The 14526-nt window shown below is 44.3% G+C and overlaps 1 protein-coding gene across 1 annotated transcript; it reads right to left on the bottom strand.

Moving 5' to 3' along the window:
- Positions 1-352: 352 nt before the first annotated feature.
- LOC101731415 (lysine-specific demethylase 5A) lies at positions 353-6385 on the bottom strand. The gene is made up of 3 exons (XM_031891235.1): positions 6352-6385; positions 869-991; positions 353-663 (listed from the first exon to the last, which is right to left on the bottom strand). The coding sequence occupies exons 2-3, from the start codon at positions 986-988 to the stop codon at positions 466-468; spliced, it is 318 nt and encodes a 105-aa protein (XP_031747095.1). The 5' UTR covers positions 989-991; positions 6352-6385; the 3' UTR covers positions 353-465.
- Between the last annotated feature and the right edge of the window lie 8141 nt (positions 6386-14526).

Raw genomic sequence — 14526 nt, 5'->3', positions numbered from 1 at the left:
CTATTGGGTTTATTTAATGGTTAAATGATTCCCTTTTCCCTGTAATAATAAAACAGTACCTGTACTTGATCCCAACTAAGATATAATTACCCCTTATTGGGGGCAGAACAGCCCTATTGGGTTTATTTAATGGTTAAATGATTCCCTTTTCCCTGTAATAATAAAACAGTACCTGTACTTGATCCCAACTAAGATATAATTACCCCTTATTGGGGGCAGAACAGCCCTATTGGGTTTATTTAATGGTTAAATGATTCCCTTTTCCCTGTAATAATAAAACAGTACCTGTACTTGATCCCAACTAAGATATGATTAATCCTTATTGGATGCAAAACAATCCTGTGAGGTTTAAATGAGCCAAATTACGGAAAGACCCCTTATCCGGAAAGCCCCAGGTCCCGAGCATTCTGGATAACAGGTCCTATACCGGTACCTTTACTAAAAACTGAAACAGAAGGTTTCTCTCTAGAATATTCTAGGTGCATTTCTTTCCATCAGGCTGACGCCAGACTGGAACAGCTCGTAGGGGTAGAGGATTCGGTCATAGTGCAACTTCAGAAGAGAGCCTGTGCCTTTGCCTGGCTGGTATCCCATCCGATTGCCCACCTGAGACCATTTCTTCTCTTTAGTGACAACCTCAAATCCCCCCTCACTGGAAACCACCTGGAGTGAAAAAGGAAAGAAGGTAACAGTCTACGGATGGCTCTGGGCAATAAGGCCCTTTCTGTTCTTTTAGAAAGGTGTAATTATATAAACTTCCTGCAGTTATTTAATTACAGTAAACCATTTAATCCTGGCGCAGAAGACACTGCAAGATGCTAATGCGTATGTTGTTTATCTGCAGAACCACCTGTCCCTGCACGCCCACCTTGCTCAGTGCATACACACCCAACAGCTTGCCATCCACCACTGGAATTCTGAGCGCGGAACCTTGCAGCTCCCAAAATTTTCCCAGCTGATCCAAGAAATCGAGTTTGACACGGGTCATTGCCTGGATGAAAGAAAATTCCGACAGTCAGGGTGCAAGCCTGCAGATAACATACTATACTAAAGCAAAGAGTAATGAACTTATAGCCTTACGACTGCTGTGAACTACAACTCCCAAGCATTCTTTATAGGTGGAAAGCTGCTGTAAATTGTCTACCCTAATTCTAACATCAAACCTGAACACTTATTTCTATATTTAAGTTCTACAATACAATCAGTATTACGGCCAAACATATACATAGCCACTTGCAGTTGTCCAGCGATGTAAAGTTACCAACAATATGGTCTATAACACACTGGACTTTTTAACTTCCTTTTCTCTTTTTGGAATTGTAGTTAAAATTCACAGTGTTTTCAATAAAGTCTAAGGGTTACAACCTTAAGGGTGAAGAACACACAGAGCTACTAGTAGCAGCTACTTTTTCATGGCTACTAAATGCCAGAAAATCCCCTGCCATAGACAATACTGAGAATTGCCTCTGCTAAACCACACGTAGAGACAATTATCAGTAAATGATCAGCATTGTCTATTTTAGTAGCCACGACAAGTAGCTGCTACTAGTAGCTCTGTGTGTCTTCACCCTTAATCTTGCAGAAAATGAAGAATATTCTAGTCTCCTGGGCATCAAGGGGGAAAAGTGTGTATTGGACTATAGCTTAATCCTTTCCTGTTGCAGCCTAGTGGCTTTTAATAAGGTGGCCTACTCACCTCCCAGGGGACATACACATAATTGCTGGAGAGGGAACATAGCATGGGAGGAGGCGCTGCATCACTGTGCAGCATAAGCAAGCGGAACTGGCACAACAGGTGTGCAATTGGCTCCATACACTCCCTTCATGGCAGGTAATTAAGAGGAATAAACAAAACATGCAAATGCACAGGATATCTCCAGCCTATATCATAACAAGGGAAACGTCATGTACCTAATCTGTACTGCTGTGTCTTTTTGTCCTTGCCACATATCCAAGCTGACACATTAGTTTATGGATGGGATACCCAACAGGTGGCCCTCCTGCTATACTTCTTCCCTATTCCCCTGCTGAATCGGAAGCCATGCTAGAACTGCTTTTGTTTAAGCTGCCAGGGAGTTATGATGTTATGCAGTGTGATTCCAGTCTCTATAAATGACTTCTGCCCACATCCGCATTTTAACAATGCAAGATCATAAAGTCAATTAACCCTTTAAGTGCCAGCCGAATTCGTCATTTCGGTTCCCCCCAGTGCCAGACGTTTTTTAAGCATTTTGTACTCATTCGCTTTAACAATGTTTTTTGGTAGGAAAACCTCCATGAAACTAGGGAAATTATATATCGTTTTTTTCGTCACTAATTGGGCTTCGACATACATACCAAATTTTATAACTTTTCTGGAGATATGATGTGTATTTTGGGTGAATTATGTAAAAAAAAAAAAAAATAATGAAAAATTTCTGTATATTTTGAGTTTTTTTTCCATAGAAAAGTTAATTTTACACACTTTTTTTTGTTGTTTGTAAAAGCCCTGATACTCCCAAGTCCAACGATACCAAATATGTGGTGGTACCCCACAGTTCCTGTCCAGAAGTAACCCCCAAACTAAAGAAATACTTTGTACAATATCACACCAGAACAAAGCGGAAAAGCACTTGTAACAGTTGATGCAGCATAACTTATATGTAAATCTAAAATATCCCCTCATGTTTGGTATCTTTAGAAACTACAGACCTTCAGGTTTCTAGGTGCAATGTAGTTTTCACTCAAAAGCCAAATACCTTTTGTCAGTGCATTGTGAAATTTGGAAGTTTTTTTGACATTTTTTTTTTTTTCTAAAACGTAAACTTGGACGCATGATCAAATGTGGATTTGACAAAAAAAAATCTCATAAAAATTTTCTAACAAAGGCAAATTTGAAAGACAAATTTCTACTGAATAAAATGATGCCCCATATGTATGGGTGCACATAAAGACATGGGCACCAAACACTCCAAAGCAGGGGCAATGCACAAGGGCAATTACAGCTAAAAATGTGGGTGCTGTGCTCTATGTGCACTACCTGCAGTTTTTCAGTGTTAACCCCCCCTACTTGTGAAATATCCCCCACAAACTATATATTTCTGAAAAGTGCACACCTTCAGCTATTCAGAGACACCACTCTTCTCTTTCTACATAGAAAATTGTGGCCGCAGTCCCTTGCAGAAGTCAGCGCTTTGGTCAGAAATCGAGGAAAAAAACAGATAAAAAACCTAGATTTCTCCCCAAAATCTCCATGGCAACTACCAAAAACTTACTAAACATCAATCTGCAAGTTCCCCTGAATAAAACGATACCCCATATGTATGGGTACACATAAAGACGTGGCCACCAAATGCCCCAAAACAGGGGCAATGCATAAGGGCAATTTCAGTTGATATTTTGGGGGCTGCGCTCTATGTGCACTTCCTGCAGGTTTTCAGTGTTAACCCTCCCCTACCTGTAAAATAACCCCACAAACTATATATTTCTGAAAAGTGCACACCTTCAGCTATTCAGAGACACCACTCTCCTCTTTCTACATGGAAAATTGTGGCCGCAGTCCCTTGCAGAAGTCAGCGCATTGGTCAGAAATCAAGGAAAAACCAGATACAAACCTAGATTTCTCCCCAAAATCTCCATGGCAACTACCAAAAACTTACTAAACATCAATCTGCAAGTTCCCCTGAATAAAACGATACCCCATATGTATGGGTACACATAAAGACGTGGCCACCAAATGCCCCAAAACAGGGGCAATGCATAATAATGGGGCTGCAATTTATGTGCACATCTCAAAGCTTTTCAGACAAAATTGCCCCCTTACCTGTGAAAAAAAACATATAAACTGTATATTGATTAAAAATAGACCACTTCAGCTATTCAGAGACACCACTCTCCTCTTTCTACATGGAAAATTGTGGCCGCAGTCCCTTGCAGAAGTCAGCGCTTTGGTCAGAAATTAAGGAAAAACCAGATACAAACCTAGATTTTGGTCAGAAATCAAGGAAAAACCAGATAAAAAAACCTAGATTCTCCCCAAATCTCCCATGGCAACTACCAAAACTTACTAAACCTCAATTTGCAAGTTCCCCTGAATAAAACGATACCCCATATGTATGGGTGCACATAAAGACGTGTCCACCAAATGCCCCCAAACAGGGGCAATGCATAAGGGGGGGGCTGTGCTCTATGTGCTCTACCTGCAGTTATTTAGTCTAAAACACCCCCCATACCTGTGAAATAACCCCCACAAACTATATATTTCCAAAAAGTGCACACCCTTCAGCTATTCAGAGACACCACTCTTCTCTTTCTACATGGAAAATTGTGGCCGCAGTCCCCTTGCCAGAAGTCAGCGCTTTGGTCAGAAATCAAGGAAAAACCAGATACAAACTAGATTTCTCCCCAAAATCTCGATGGCAACTACCAAAAACTTACTACCATTAATCTGCAAGTTCCCTTGAATAAAACGATACCCCCATATGTATGGGTGCACATAAAGACGTGGCCACCAAATGCCCCAAAACAGGGCAATGCATAAGGGCAATTTCAGTTGAAATTTTGGGGGCTGTGCTCTAATGTGCACTACCTGCAGTTTTTCAGTGTTAACCCCCCCTACCTGTGAAATAACCCCCCACAATCTATATATTTACGAAAAGTGCACACCGTTCAGCTTTCCAGAGACACCACTCTTTCTCCTTTCTACATGGAAATTGTGGCGCGTCCCTTGCAGGAAGTCAGCGCATTGGTCAGAAATCTAGGGAAAAAACCAGATACAAACCTAGTTTTGGTCAGAAATCAAGGGAAAAACCAGATAAAAAACCTAGATTTCTCCCCAAAATCTCCATGGCAACTAACCAAAAAACTTACTAAACCTCACATTTGCAAGTTCCCCTGAATAAAAACGATACCCCATATGTAATGGGGGCCACATAAAGACGTGGCCACCAAATGCCCCCAAACAGGGGGCATGCATAAAGGGGGGTCCTGTGCTCTATGTGCTCTACCTGCAGATTATTTAGTCTAAACACCCCCCTACCTGTTGAAATAACCCCCGCAAACTATATATTTCTGAAAAGTGCACACCTTCAGCTATTCAGAGACACCACTCTCCTCTTTCTACATGGAAAATTGTGGCCGCAGTCCCTTGCAGAAGTCAGCGCTTTTGGTCAGAAATCAAGGAAAAACCAGATACAAACCTAGATTTCTCCCCAAAATCTCCATGGCAACTACCAAAAACTTACTAACCATTAATCTGCAAGTTCCCCTGAATAAAACGATTACCCCATATGTATGGGTGCCACATAAGTACATGGCCGCCAAACCTGACAATGCATAATATTGGGGCTGCCACTCTATGCACCCCTTTTTTTTTTTGCCTGCACCCGAATGAATGGAATACGCTCGGGTGCAGGCACATGTAGCCGATATACGCCATGAAAACGCGTGAGAATGCAAAGTCTTGCGTTTTCATGCGATATATCGGCTACATGTGCCTGCACCCGAGTGTATTCCATTCATTCGGGTGCAGGCACAAGTAGCAGGCGTAGGGCTGAATTTTCGGCAAGCGTTTTTCCACTTGCTGAAAAAATCAGCCCTACGCCATGTGTGGCAATCAGGCCTAACCCTTGGCAATAGAAACTACCAGAACAATCTTAGCACCTCTGGACCTTTCTAGAACAACTGAAATCAAATGAAGTTAAAATGGAATAAAACCACTAAAAGCAATCAAAGAACAATAATTGCAATGAAATCGGTGGTCAGAGCCCTGGATCCACCAATGTCACTGCCAAAAGCAACCTTTTTGGGGCCACTAAATACACAATAAAGAACAATGCAAAGATAAAACACCATAAAATCAGTAAATTCAAATAAAAACCACTCAAACCAACAGAAGAACAATTATTGCCAATGAAATCGGTGGTCAGAGCCCTGGATCCACCAATGTCACTGCAAATTCAGCCACCCAATAGCAATACAAAAGTTTACAGTGCAATAGAATATTCAAAAACAGAAATCAATTATGGAAAATGCAAAAAAAACACTAAAATGCAACCAAATAAATCAGATAATTATAGATCAGAAATAAAGTTTTAGTAAAAAAAAAAAAGACTGCCAAAGAAAGCAAAGAAGAAAGAAAAGCCAAAGAAAGAAAGAAAGAAAGAAAAAAAAAAAAAAAAAAGTGTAAGTGTAAGTGTGTGTGTAAGTGTCTGTGTGTGCTTGGGGAAAGTTGTAAATAAGGTGTGTATGTGTGTAAAAGTGTAATAATGACAAAATAGAAGAAAGAATGGAAAAAAAAAAAAAAAAAAATTTTAGACAGTGAGATAGAAATAAGCAAAATAACAGTGGTTAGAGAGTTGTAGTTCAGCTTACACAATGCAGGCAGGCGATCAGGGCGACCAATCCAGCAGGAACGCAGCAGGAAGGCAGCAGGGAGGCTCCATCAGTCTCACGTGGCAGCAGGAGTGAAGAGGCGACGCGGGGGCGGCGACAATTAATGGGACAGCAGTGGACACGTCATCAATGCGTGTCCACTGCTGTCATTGGCTGAGGGACCGGATCGGCGGCGCTGGGGGACCGGATCGGTGAGTATGTCTTCATTTGCTCGTTGCCTAGGGGGTTGTGCAGGCTTTACAAGCGCTGCACTGCTTTAAAAGCGAGCGCAGCGCTTGTAAACCCGTTAGTGCTGTAGGACGTAGATTCTACGTTCTATGGCACTTTGGTCCCTTGGTACCTAGGACGTAGAATCTACGTCCTATGGCACTAAAAAGGTTAAACATACACGTTTGTTTATATTGCAAAGGTTCTATTTAGCTATGACTGGTCTAGAGCAGTTAGAATAATGAAAGTAAATATCGGCTACTGTTCTGGAACAAATACGATACTGCCTAAAGGTCCCCATACACGGGCCGATTGTAGCTGCCGATATGGGTCCCTTAGACCGATTCAGCAACTAATCGGCCCATGTAGGGGCACTAACGACGGGCCTGCCTGACCCATATCTGGCCTGAAATCGGGCAGATATCGATCGGCAGGTTAAAAAATCTAGTCGGATGGGGGACCGTATCGGCTCGTTGATTCGGTCCCCAAACCGACTTTGCCTATACCCGTCGTTATAATTCGATCGTTTGGCCACACGATCAAATTAGCCTGGATTCTCCTGATATCGGGAGAAGATCCGCTCGCTTGGCGACATCGCCAAGCGAGCGGATCTGAAGGTGTATGGCCACCTTAAATCCAAATATCTGTATATAACTAATAGGGATATGGAAAACCAACCCAAGTTGGTCAAGCTTCTAACTAACAATTTTGTTAATGTCCATATCCTCAAGTTCCAAAGAGAGGATCCTCCCCTTTGGACAGCAATTGTCGCTGTTTCATTCTTCATTTCATCTTCTGCAAAGTCAATGGAAAATTGGGGTGTTCGGAGCAACGCCAAAAAAGGGGAATCGCTTAGAAAAAGACAAGCAGCTGCTCCGCTATAGGGCCGAAGGAAGTGTGGGGAGTCTGGGTGTTGTACCCCTAAGCTGTAGTGGAGTGCGTTTAGAAAATGGGGGGCCTAAGAATAAGAATGAAAAGCGGAAGAATAGCTGAAGTCGAAGAACAGTGATGGATGGGTTTTTTGCAAATCACACAATTAAAAGTAGCCTCGCGGAGCAATAGTTCTTGCTGGCCGGGTCAGTGACGCATTTGATCTGTGGAAAGAGCTCAGAAGAAGAAAGCAAATATTAAAAACCGCTTTGTTCGCTTTATAAAAATGTGACTGGTTACTCCTTCTCCTGATGTTACAGTTACCAACATCTTTTGTGAGATTAATATCCATGTTATTCTTTATACCAGGAACGTGATAAGGTGGCCAAGCGGCTGCAATTGATGGCGCAGGAGATACGAGGCTCTGGAGAAAAGGCGCAACATCGAAAGTGAGGGCTATGAAAGACTGACATAAGCTGCTGAGACAGCGGTAAAATAGGATGTAGAGAACAACTATCAAGGTGAGTTGGGTAGACCGACGGCAAGATTTTACTGTTGGCACGCCTACCATTGCTTATACCGAAGCATATCTATATCAAACAAATGGCAGAGAATAATAATTAAGTGCACCTAACAAACAGGGGAAATACACAAGGCTGGTATTTTCTAGTACAATCTAGTGAAGAGCATGGCTATTCTGAGACAATGTGCAAATTGTCTTTTTTTATTTATTTGTGGATTTTAACCTTAGCTTTTGTTCAGTAGCTTTCCATCGAAATTTCAGCAGCTGCTGTTGTTGGGTTCAAATTATCTAGCAACCAGTCAGCGCTTTGATACGAGATTGAAACATGAGTAGGAGAGCAACCTGAATAGACTGATATAATAAAAAAGGCCATAAAACTGTAGCCTACAGAGCAGCAGTTATGGGCTGCGGGTCAGTGACCCCATTTAGAGCCAGACGAAGAATGCAAATGATTAAAAAAAAAAAAATATGAAAAAAATGAAGACTAATTAAAATTGACCATTCTATAGAATAACTTGAAGTAAACAACCCATTTCAGAATGCTCGGCAACCAGGGTATTCTGGGTATCGGTTTCCGTAATTTGGAACCTCCATACCTTAAGTCTACTAAAAATCATTAAATTAAAATTAAACCATAAAGGGCTGCTTCTGCCCCCAATACGGGTAATTTATCTTAGTTGGGAAGTACAGGTACTGTTTTATTATTCAAGAGAAAGGGATCATAAACCATTAAATAAACCAATAGGGCTTTCGCCCCAATAAGGGGTAATTATTCTAGTGGATCAAGTACATGATACGTTTATTATCTACAGAGAAAAGGGAATCATTTAACCATTAATAACCAATACGGGCTGTTCTGCCCAATAAGGGGTAATCGTATATCTTAGTTGGGATCAAGTCAGGTATGTTTTATTATTAACAGAGAAAAGGGAATCATTTAACCATTAAATAAACAATAGGGCTGTTCTGCCCAATAAGGGGTAATACTTTTAGTTGGGATCAAGAAGGTATGTTTTATTATTACAGATAAAAGAAAATCCGGTTTAAAATGGAGTCTATGGGAGACGCATTCCTGTAATTCAGAGCTTTCTGGATAACGGGTTTTCCAGATTACAGTATCCCATACCTGTAATATGATATTTGAGCAGCATTACATTTTCTAGCCAGTAGGGACTTAAAATTCATAAACACTACTATTGCTTACTAAGGATTAAACACGCAGTGAGACGGCCATAACCAACAAGAAGGAACCTATGGGTAAAGGCCCTGTGGGGTGAAAGGAAAGTGAATTAATCTTGCTCTCTCTTTTTGCTCTCCTCTCAGTGACGCTGAACATCGGGCCAACCAAGATCTTGCTATTCTGGATGCAGTGCGGCAGGCAAACAAAAAGACACAAAATTTCAAGGAACTGACCTGGAGAAGAACTGAGAATCGATAGAGCAAAAGGTAGACTGACGGACTGCCACACTAAACAAGGAGCCACAGATTAAAGTCTACCCTGGCTCTACCTCTAAGGATTATATAGTGTGTTCGGCCCAGAAAGGAAAATATTGCGGCCATACACGTTGCCAAGCGAGCTGATCTTCTCCCGGTAATCCCCACCTAACGGGTGGGTTATATCGGGGCAATTCGGCTTTATTAGACAAGGATTATTAGAACAAGATCAAGTACAGTACCTGTACTTGATCCCAACTAAGATATAATTACCCCTTATTGGGCAGAAACACCCTATTGGGTTGCTATTTAAATGGTTAATGATTCCCTTTTTCTTGTAATAATAAAACAGTACCTGTACCTGATCCACTAAGATTAATTACCTTATTGGGGCAGAACAGCCTATTGGGTTATTTAATGTTAAATGATCTTTTCTCTGTAATAATAAACAACAGTACTGTACTGATACCAACTAAGATATAAATTCCCCTTATTGGGGCAGAACACCTATTGGGTTTTTATTTAATGGTTAAATGATTCCTTGTTCTCTGTAATAATAAAAGCAGGACTGTACTTGATCCCAATAAGATATAATTCCCTATGGGGCAGAACAGCCCTATTGGGTTTATTAATGGTTAAATGATTCCCTTTGTAATAATAAAACAGTACCTGTACTTGTCCGACAAACTAAGATATAATTACCCCTTAATGGGGGCAGAAACCAGCCCTACTTGGTTAAATATGTTTAAATAATTTTTTAGTAAATTTAATGTAATGGAGATCCGAATTACGGAAAGATCCTTTTCCGAAAAAGCCCAGGTCCTGAGCATTCTGGATAACAGGTCTAACCTGTGCTACTTTGACAGCTAAGCCTCCAGTTTGGAACCTTAGCTATCTTGTTGCCAGCTTTTTACTTAGCAATAGCAGTGATTAAATGAGAAACAGGAACATGATAGGAAGAGGGGTCGAATAGAAGGAAAAAAATAAAGTTCACAGAGCAATAGTTTTTGTTTTTGTTTTTTATCTACTGGGTCAGTGACCCCCATTTAAAAGCTTGAAAGAATCAGAGAGGAAGGCAATTAATTCAAAACTAAACTCTGGCGGAAATCCTGTACTTTTATGTCGAACTCCTTACCAGCCCAGAGAGTCAGCAGCCTACTGAACAATGATCCTGGCCTTTACTTTGTCCACAGCAGGTCTGTGTGTCAGTGGCACTGCACATGCCAGTGGGCTCTAGCTGCTGTTGTGCAGATATTTACCTTTATATTGTGAGTTGGTCCTAAGGAATGAGTGGAGATCACACAAAACTGTTCCTGTGAACAGAGCTAGTTAATGATAGGGGTTTAAATTGCTTAATGCTGAATTTACACAATTTTTGCTTTTCATCATGAAGGGCCTGTGAATGTGTTACTTCATTTATGATTATCCTCATTATCTTTGTCCTTGTCCAATTGCTCTTGGCTGATCTATCTCAGCTAATATTCAAGGCTAAGAGTTCATATAAAGCTTCAGCAGCTAATTAAATATTTCTGTATTCTACTAATATTGCAATACCCACCCATGATACGTAAGCATATGGGATTTTTTTTTCTATCTACTATATAAGTAATATAAAACAAATAAAGTCGTACTTGTTTGCAATACACAATACGGTTGGATCGTTTGTACAAGTTCCCTGATCAGCGGCACATGCGCATACGATATCAGATGTTCGCCGACGCACAGATTAATAAGAACCGGTTCGTGCTGGCTAGATAAGTGCAGAGAAGCACATACGGAAGTTAAAAAGATTAACCCTCTAACAGACATGTCCACTATTTATGGGCTGGGGGGCTGTATGGTCTCTGGTACTGGAATGGCCAGGGGGCTGTAACGGTTCCACAGACAGTCCTATTTATTGGCTGGGGGGGCGTTTGTGCCTCTGGGTACTGGGAATGCCAGGGGGGCTGGTAAGGTCCACAGACACGTTCACTATTTATTGGCTGGGGGGCTGTTTGTGCCTCTGGTACTGGAATGCCAGGGGCTGTAAGGTGCACAGACGTCCCTATTTATTGGGCTGGGGGGTTTTGTGCATCTGGGTACTGGGAATGCAGGGGGGGCTGTAAGGTTGCAAGACAGCTAACTATTTTATTGGCTGGGGGGCTGTTTGTGGCCTCTGGGTACTGGGAATGGCAGGGGGCTGTAAGGTGCCACAGACAGTCACTATTTAATTGGGCCTTGGGGGGCTGTTTGTGCCTCTGGGTATGGGAATCGCAGGGGGCATTAAGGTGCCAAGAGCAGTCACTATTTATTGGGCTGGGCTATTGTGCCTTCTGGGTATGGGATGCCAGGGGGCTTAAGGTGCCACAGACATCACTATTTATGGGGCGGGGGGGGGCTGTTTTTGTGCCTCTGGGTACTGGGAATCGCCAGGGGGGCTGTAAAGGTGCCACGACAGTTCACTATATTGGGCTGGGGGGGGGCTGTTTGTGCTCTTGGGTACTGGGAATGCCAGTGGGGTCTGTAAGGTCCACAGAAGTCACTATTTATTGGCTGGGGGCTTGTTTGTTTCTCTGGGTACTGGATGCCAGGGGGTGTAAGGTGCCACAAGACAGTCCACGTATTTATGGGCTGGGGGGGGGGCTGTTTTCCTCTGGGTACTGGGAATGCCGGGGGGCTGTAAGTTGCCACAGACCAGTCACTATTTATTGGGCTGGGGGGCGTTGTTTGCTCTCTGGGTACTGGGAATGCCAGGGGGCTGTAAGGTGCCACAGCACGTCACATTTATTGGGCTGGGGGGGGGCTGTTTTGCTCTTGGGTACTGGGAATGCCAGGGGGCTGTAAGGTGCCAACAGACAAGTCACATTTTTTGGGCTGGGGTGGGTGTGCTCTCGGGTACTGGATGCCAGGGGGGCTTAAGGTGCCACAGATCAGTCAACATTTATTGGGGCTGGGGGGGGCTTTTTGTCTCTGGTACTGGGAATGCAGGGGGCTGTAAGGTGCCACGACAGTCACTATTTATTGGGCTGGGGGGCTGTTTTGCCTCTGGTATGGGAATGCCAGGGGGACTGTAAGGTGCACAGCAGTCACTTTTATTGGGCATGGGGGGGCTGTTTGTGCCTCTGGGTACTGGGAATGCCAGGGGGACTGTAAGGTGCCACAGACAGTCATTATTTATTGGCTGGGGGGGCTGTTTGTGTCCTCTGGGTACTGGAAATGCCAGGGGCTGTAAGGTGCCACGACATCATATTTATTGGCTGGGGGGGCTGTTTGTTGCCTCTGGTAACTGGGAATGCCAGGGGGCTGTAAGGTGCCACGGACACTCATTTTATTGGGGCTGGGGGGGCTGTTTGTCTCTGGGTACTGGAATGCCAGGGCTGTAAGGTGCACAGACATCATTATTTATTGGCTGGGGGGGCTGTTTGTGTCCTCTGGGTACTGGGAATGCCAGGGGGCTGTAAGGTGCTACAGACAGTCATTTATTGGGCTGGGGGCTGTTTGTGCCTCTGGTTACTGGGATGCAGGGGGGCTGTAAGGTGCCACAGACAGTCACTATTTATTGGTTGGGGGGGCTGTTTGTGCTCTGGGTACTGGAATGCCAGGGCTGTAAGGTGCCACAGACATCATTTTATTGGCTGGGGGGCTGTTTTGTGCCTCTGGGTACTGGGAAGCCAGGGGGGCTGTAAGGTGCCACAGACATCACTATTTATTGGGCTGGGGGCCTGTTTGTGCCTCTGGGTACTGGGAATGCCAGGGGGGCTGTAAGGTGCCACAGACAGTCACTTTATTGGGCTGGGGGGGCTGTTTGTGCCTCTGGGTACTGGAATGCCAGGGGCTGTAAGGTGCCACAGACAGTCACTATTTATTGGGCTGGGGGGCTGTTTGTTGCCTCTGGGTACTGGGAATGCAGGGGGCTGTAAGGTGCCACAGACAGTCACTATTTATTGGGTCGGGGGGGGGGCTGTTTGTGCCTCTGGGTACTGGGAATGCCAGGGGGGCTAAGGTGCCACAGACAGTCACACATTTATTGGGCTGGGGGGGCTGTTTGTGCCTCTGGTACTGGGAATTGCCAGGGGGGCTTAAGGTGCCAAGAAGTCACTATTTATTGGCTGGGGGGCTGTTTGTTTCTCGGTACTGGAATGCCAGGGGGGCTGTAAGGTGCACACGACAGTCACTATTTATTGGGCTGGGGGGGGGGCTGTTTTGCCTCTGGGTACTGGGGAATGCAGGGGGCTGTAAGGTGCCACAGACAGTCACATTTATTGGGCTGGGGGGGCTGTTTGTGCCTCTGGGTACTGGGAATGCCAGGGGGCTTAAGGTGCCACAGAAGTCACTATTTATTGGGCTGGGGGGGCTGTTTGTTCCTCTGTACTGGGAATCGCAGGGGGCTGTTAAGGTGCACAGACAGTCACTATTTATTGGCTGTGGGGGGGTCTTGTTTGTGCCTCTGGGTACTGGGAATGCAGGGGGCTGTAAGGTGCACAGCAGTCATTTTATTGGGTGGGGGGGCTGTTGTGCCTCTGGGTACTGGAATGCCAGGGGGTGTAAGGTCCCACCACAGGAACAGACACTCATTATTATTGGGCTGGGGGGGGCTGTTGTGTCTCTGGGTACTGGGAATGCCAGGGGGCTGTAAGGTGCTACAGCATCACTCTATTATATTGGGACTGGGGGGGGGCTGTTGGCTCCTCTGGGTACATGGGAATGCCAGGGCTGTAAGGTGCCACAGACATCTCATTATTTATTGGCTGGGGGGGGCTGTTTTGTGTCTCTGGGTACTGGGAATGCAAGGGGGGCTGTAGGTGCCACAGACAGTCACTATTTATTGGCTGGGGGGCTGTTTGTTCTCTGGGTACGGGAATGCCAGGGGGCTGTAAGGTGCCACAGACAGTCATATATTTTTGGCTGGGGGTGGGGGGCTGTTTGTGCTCTCTGGTACTGGAAATGCCAGGGGGGCTGTAAGTGCCACAGACAGTCACTATTTATTGGGCCTGGGGGGCTGTTTGTTCCTCGGTACTGGGAATGCAGGGGGGCTGTAAGGTCACGATATCACTATTTATTGGGCTGGGGGGGCTTGTTTGTGCCTCTGGGTATGGGAATGCAGGGGGGCTGTAGGTGCCACAAGACAGTCACTATTTATG

Source organism: Xenopus tropicalis, chromosome 8 (genome assembly GCF_000004195.4).
Source record: "Xenopus tropicalis strain Nigerian chromosome 8, UCB_Xtro_10.0, whole genome shotgun sequence".
Lineage (NCBI taxonomy): Eukaryota > Metazoa > Chordata > Amphibia > Anura > Pipidae > Xenopus > Xenopus tropicalis.
This window is presented reverse-complemented; position numbering and strand designations above follow the sequence as displayed.

Coding starts and splice junctions, on each gene's coding strand:
- LOC101731415 (XM_031891235.1), bottom strand. CDS start 988: ATGACCCGTGTCAAACTCGATTTCTTGGATCAGCTGGGAAAATTTTGG. Junction 664..868: donor GTGTGTATGCACTGAGCAAG/GTGGGCGTGCAG, acceptor TTTTCACTCCAG/GTGGTTTCCAGTGAGGGGGG.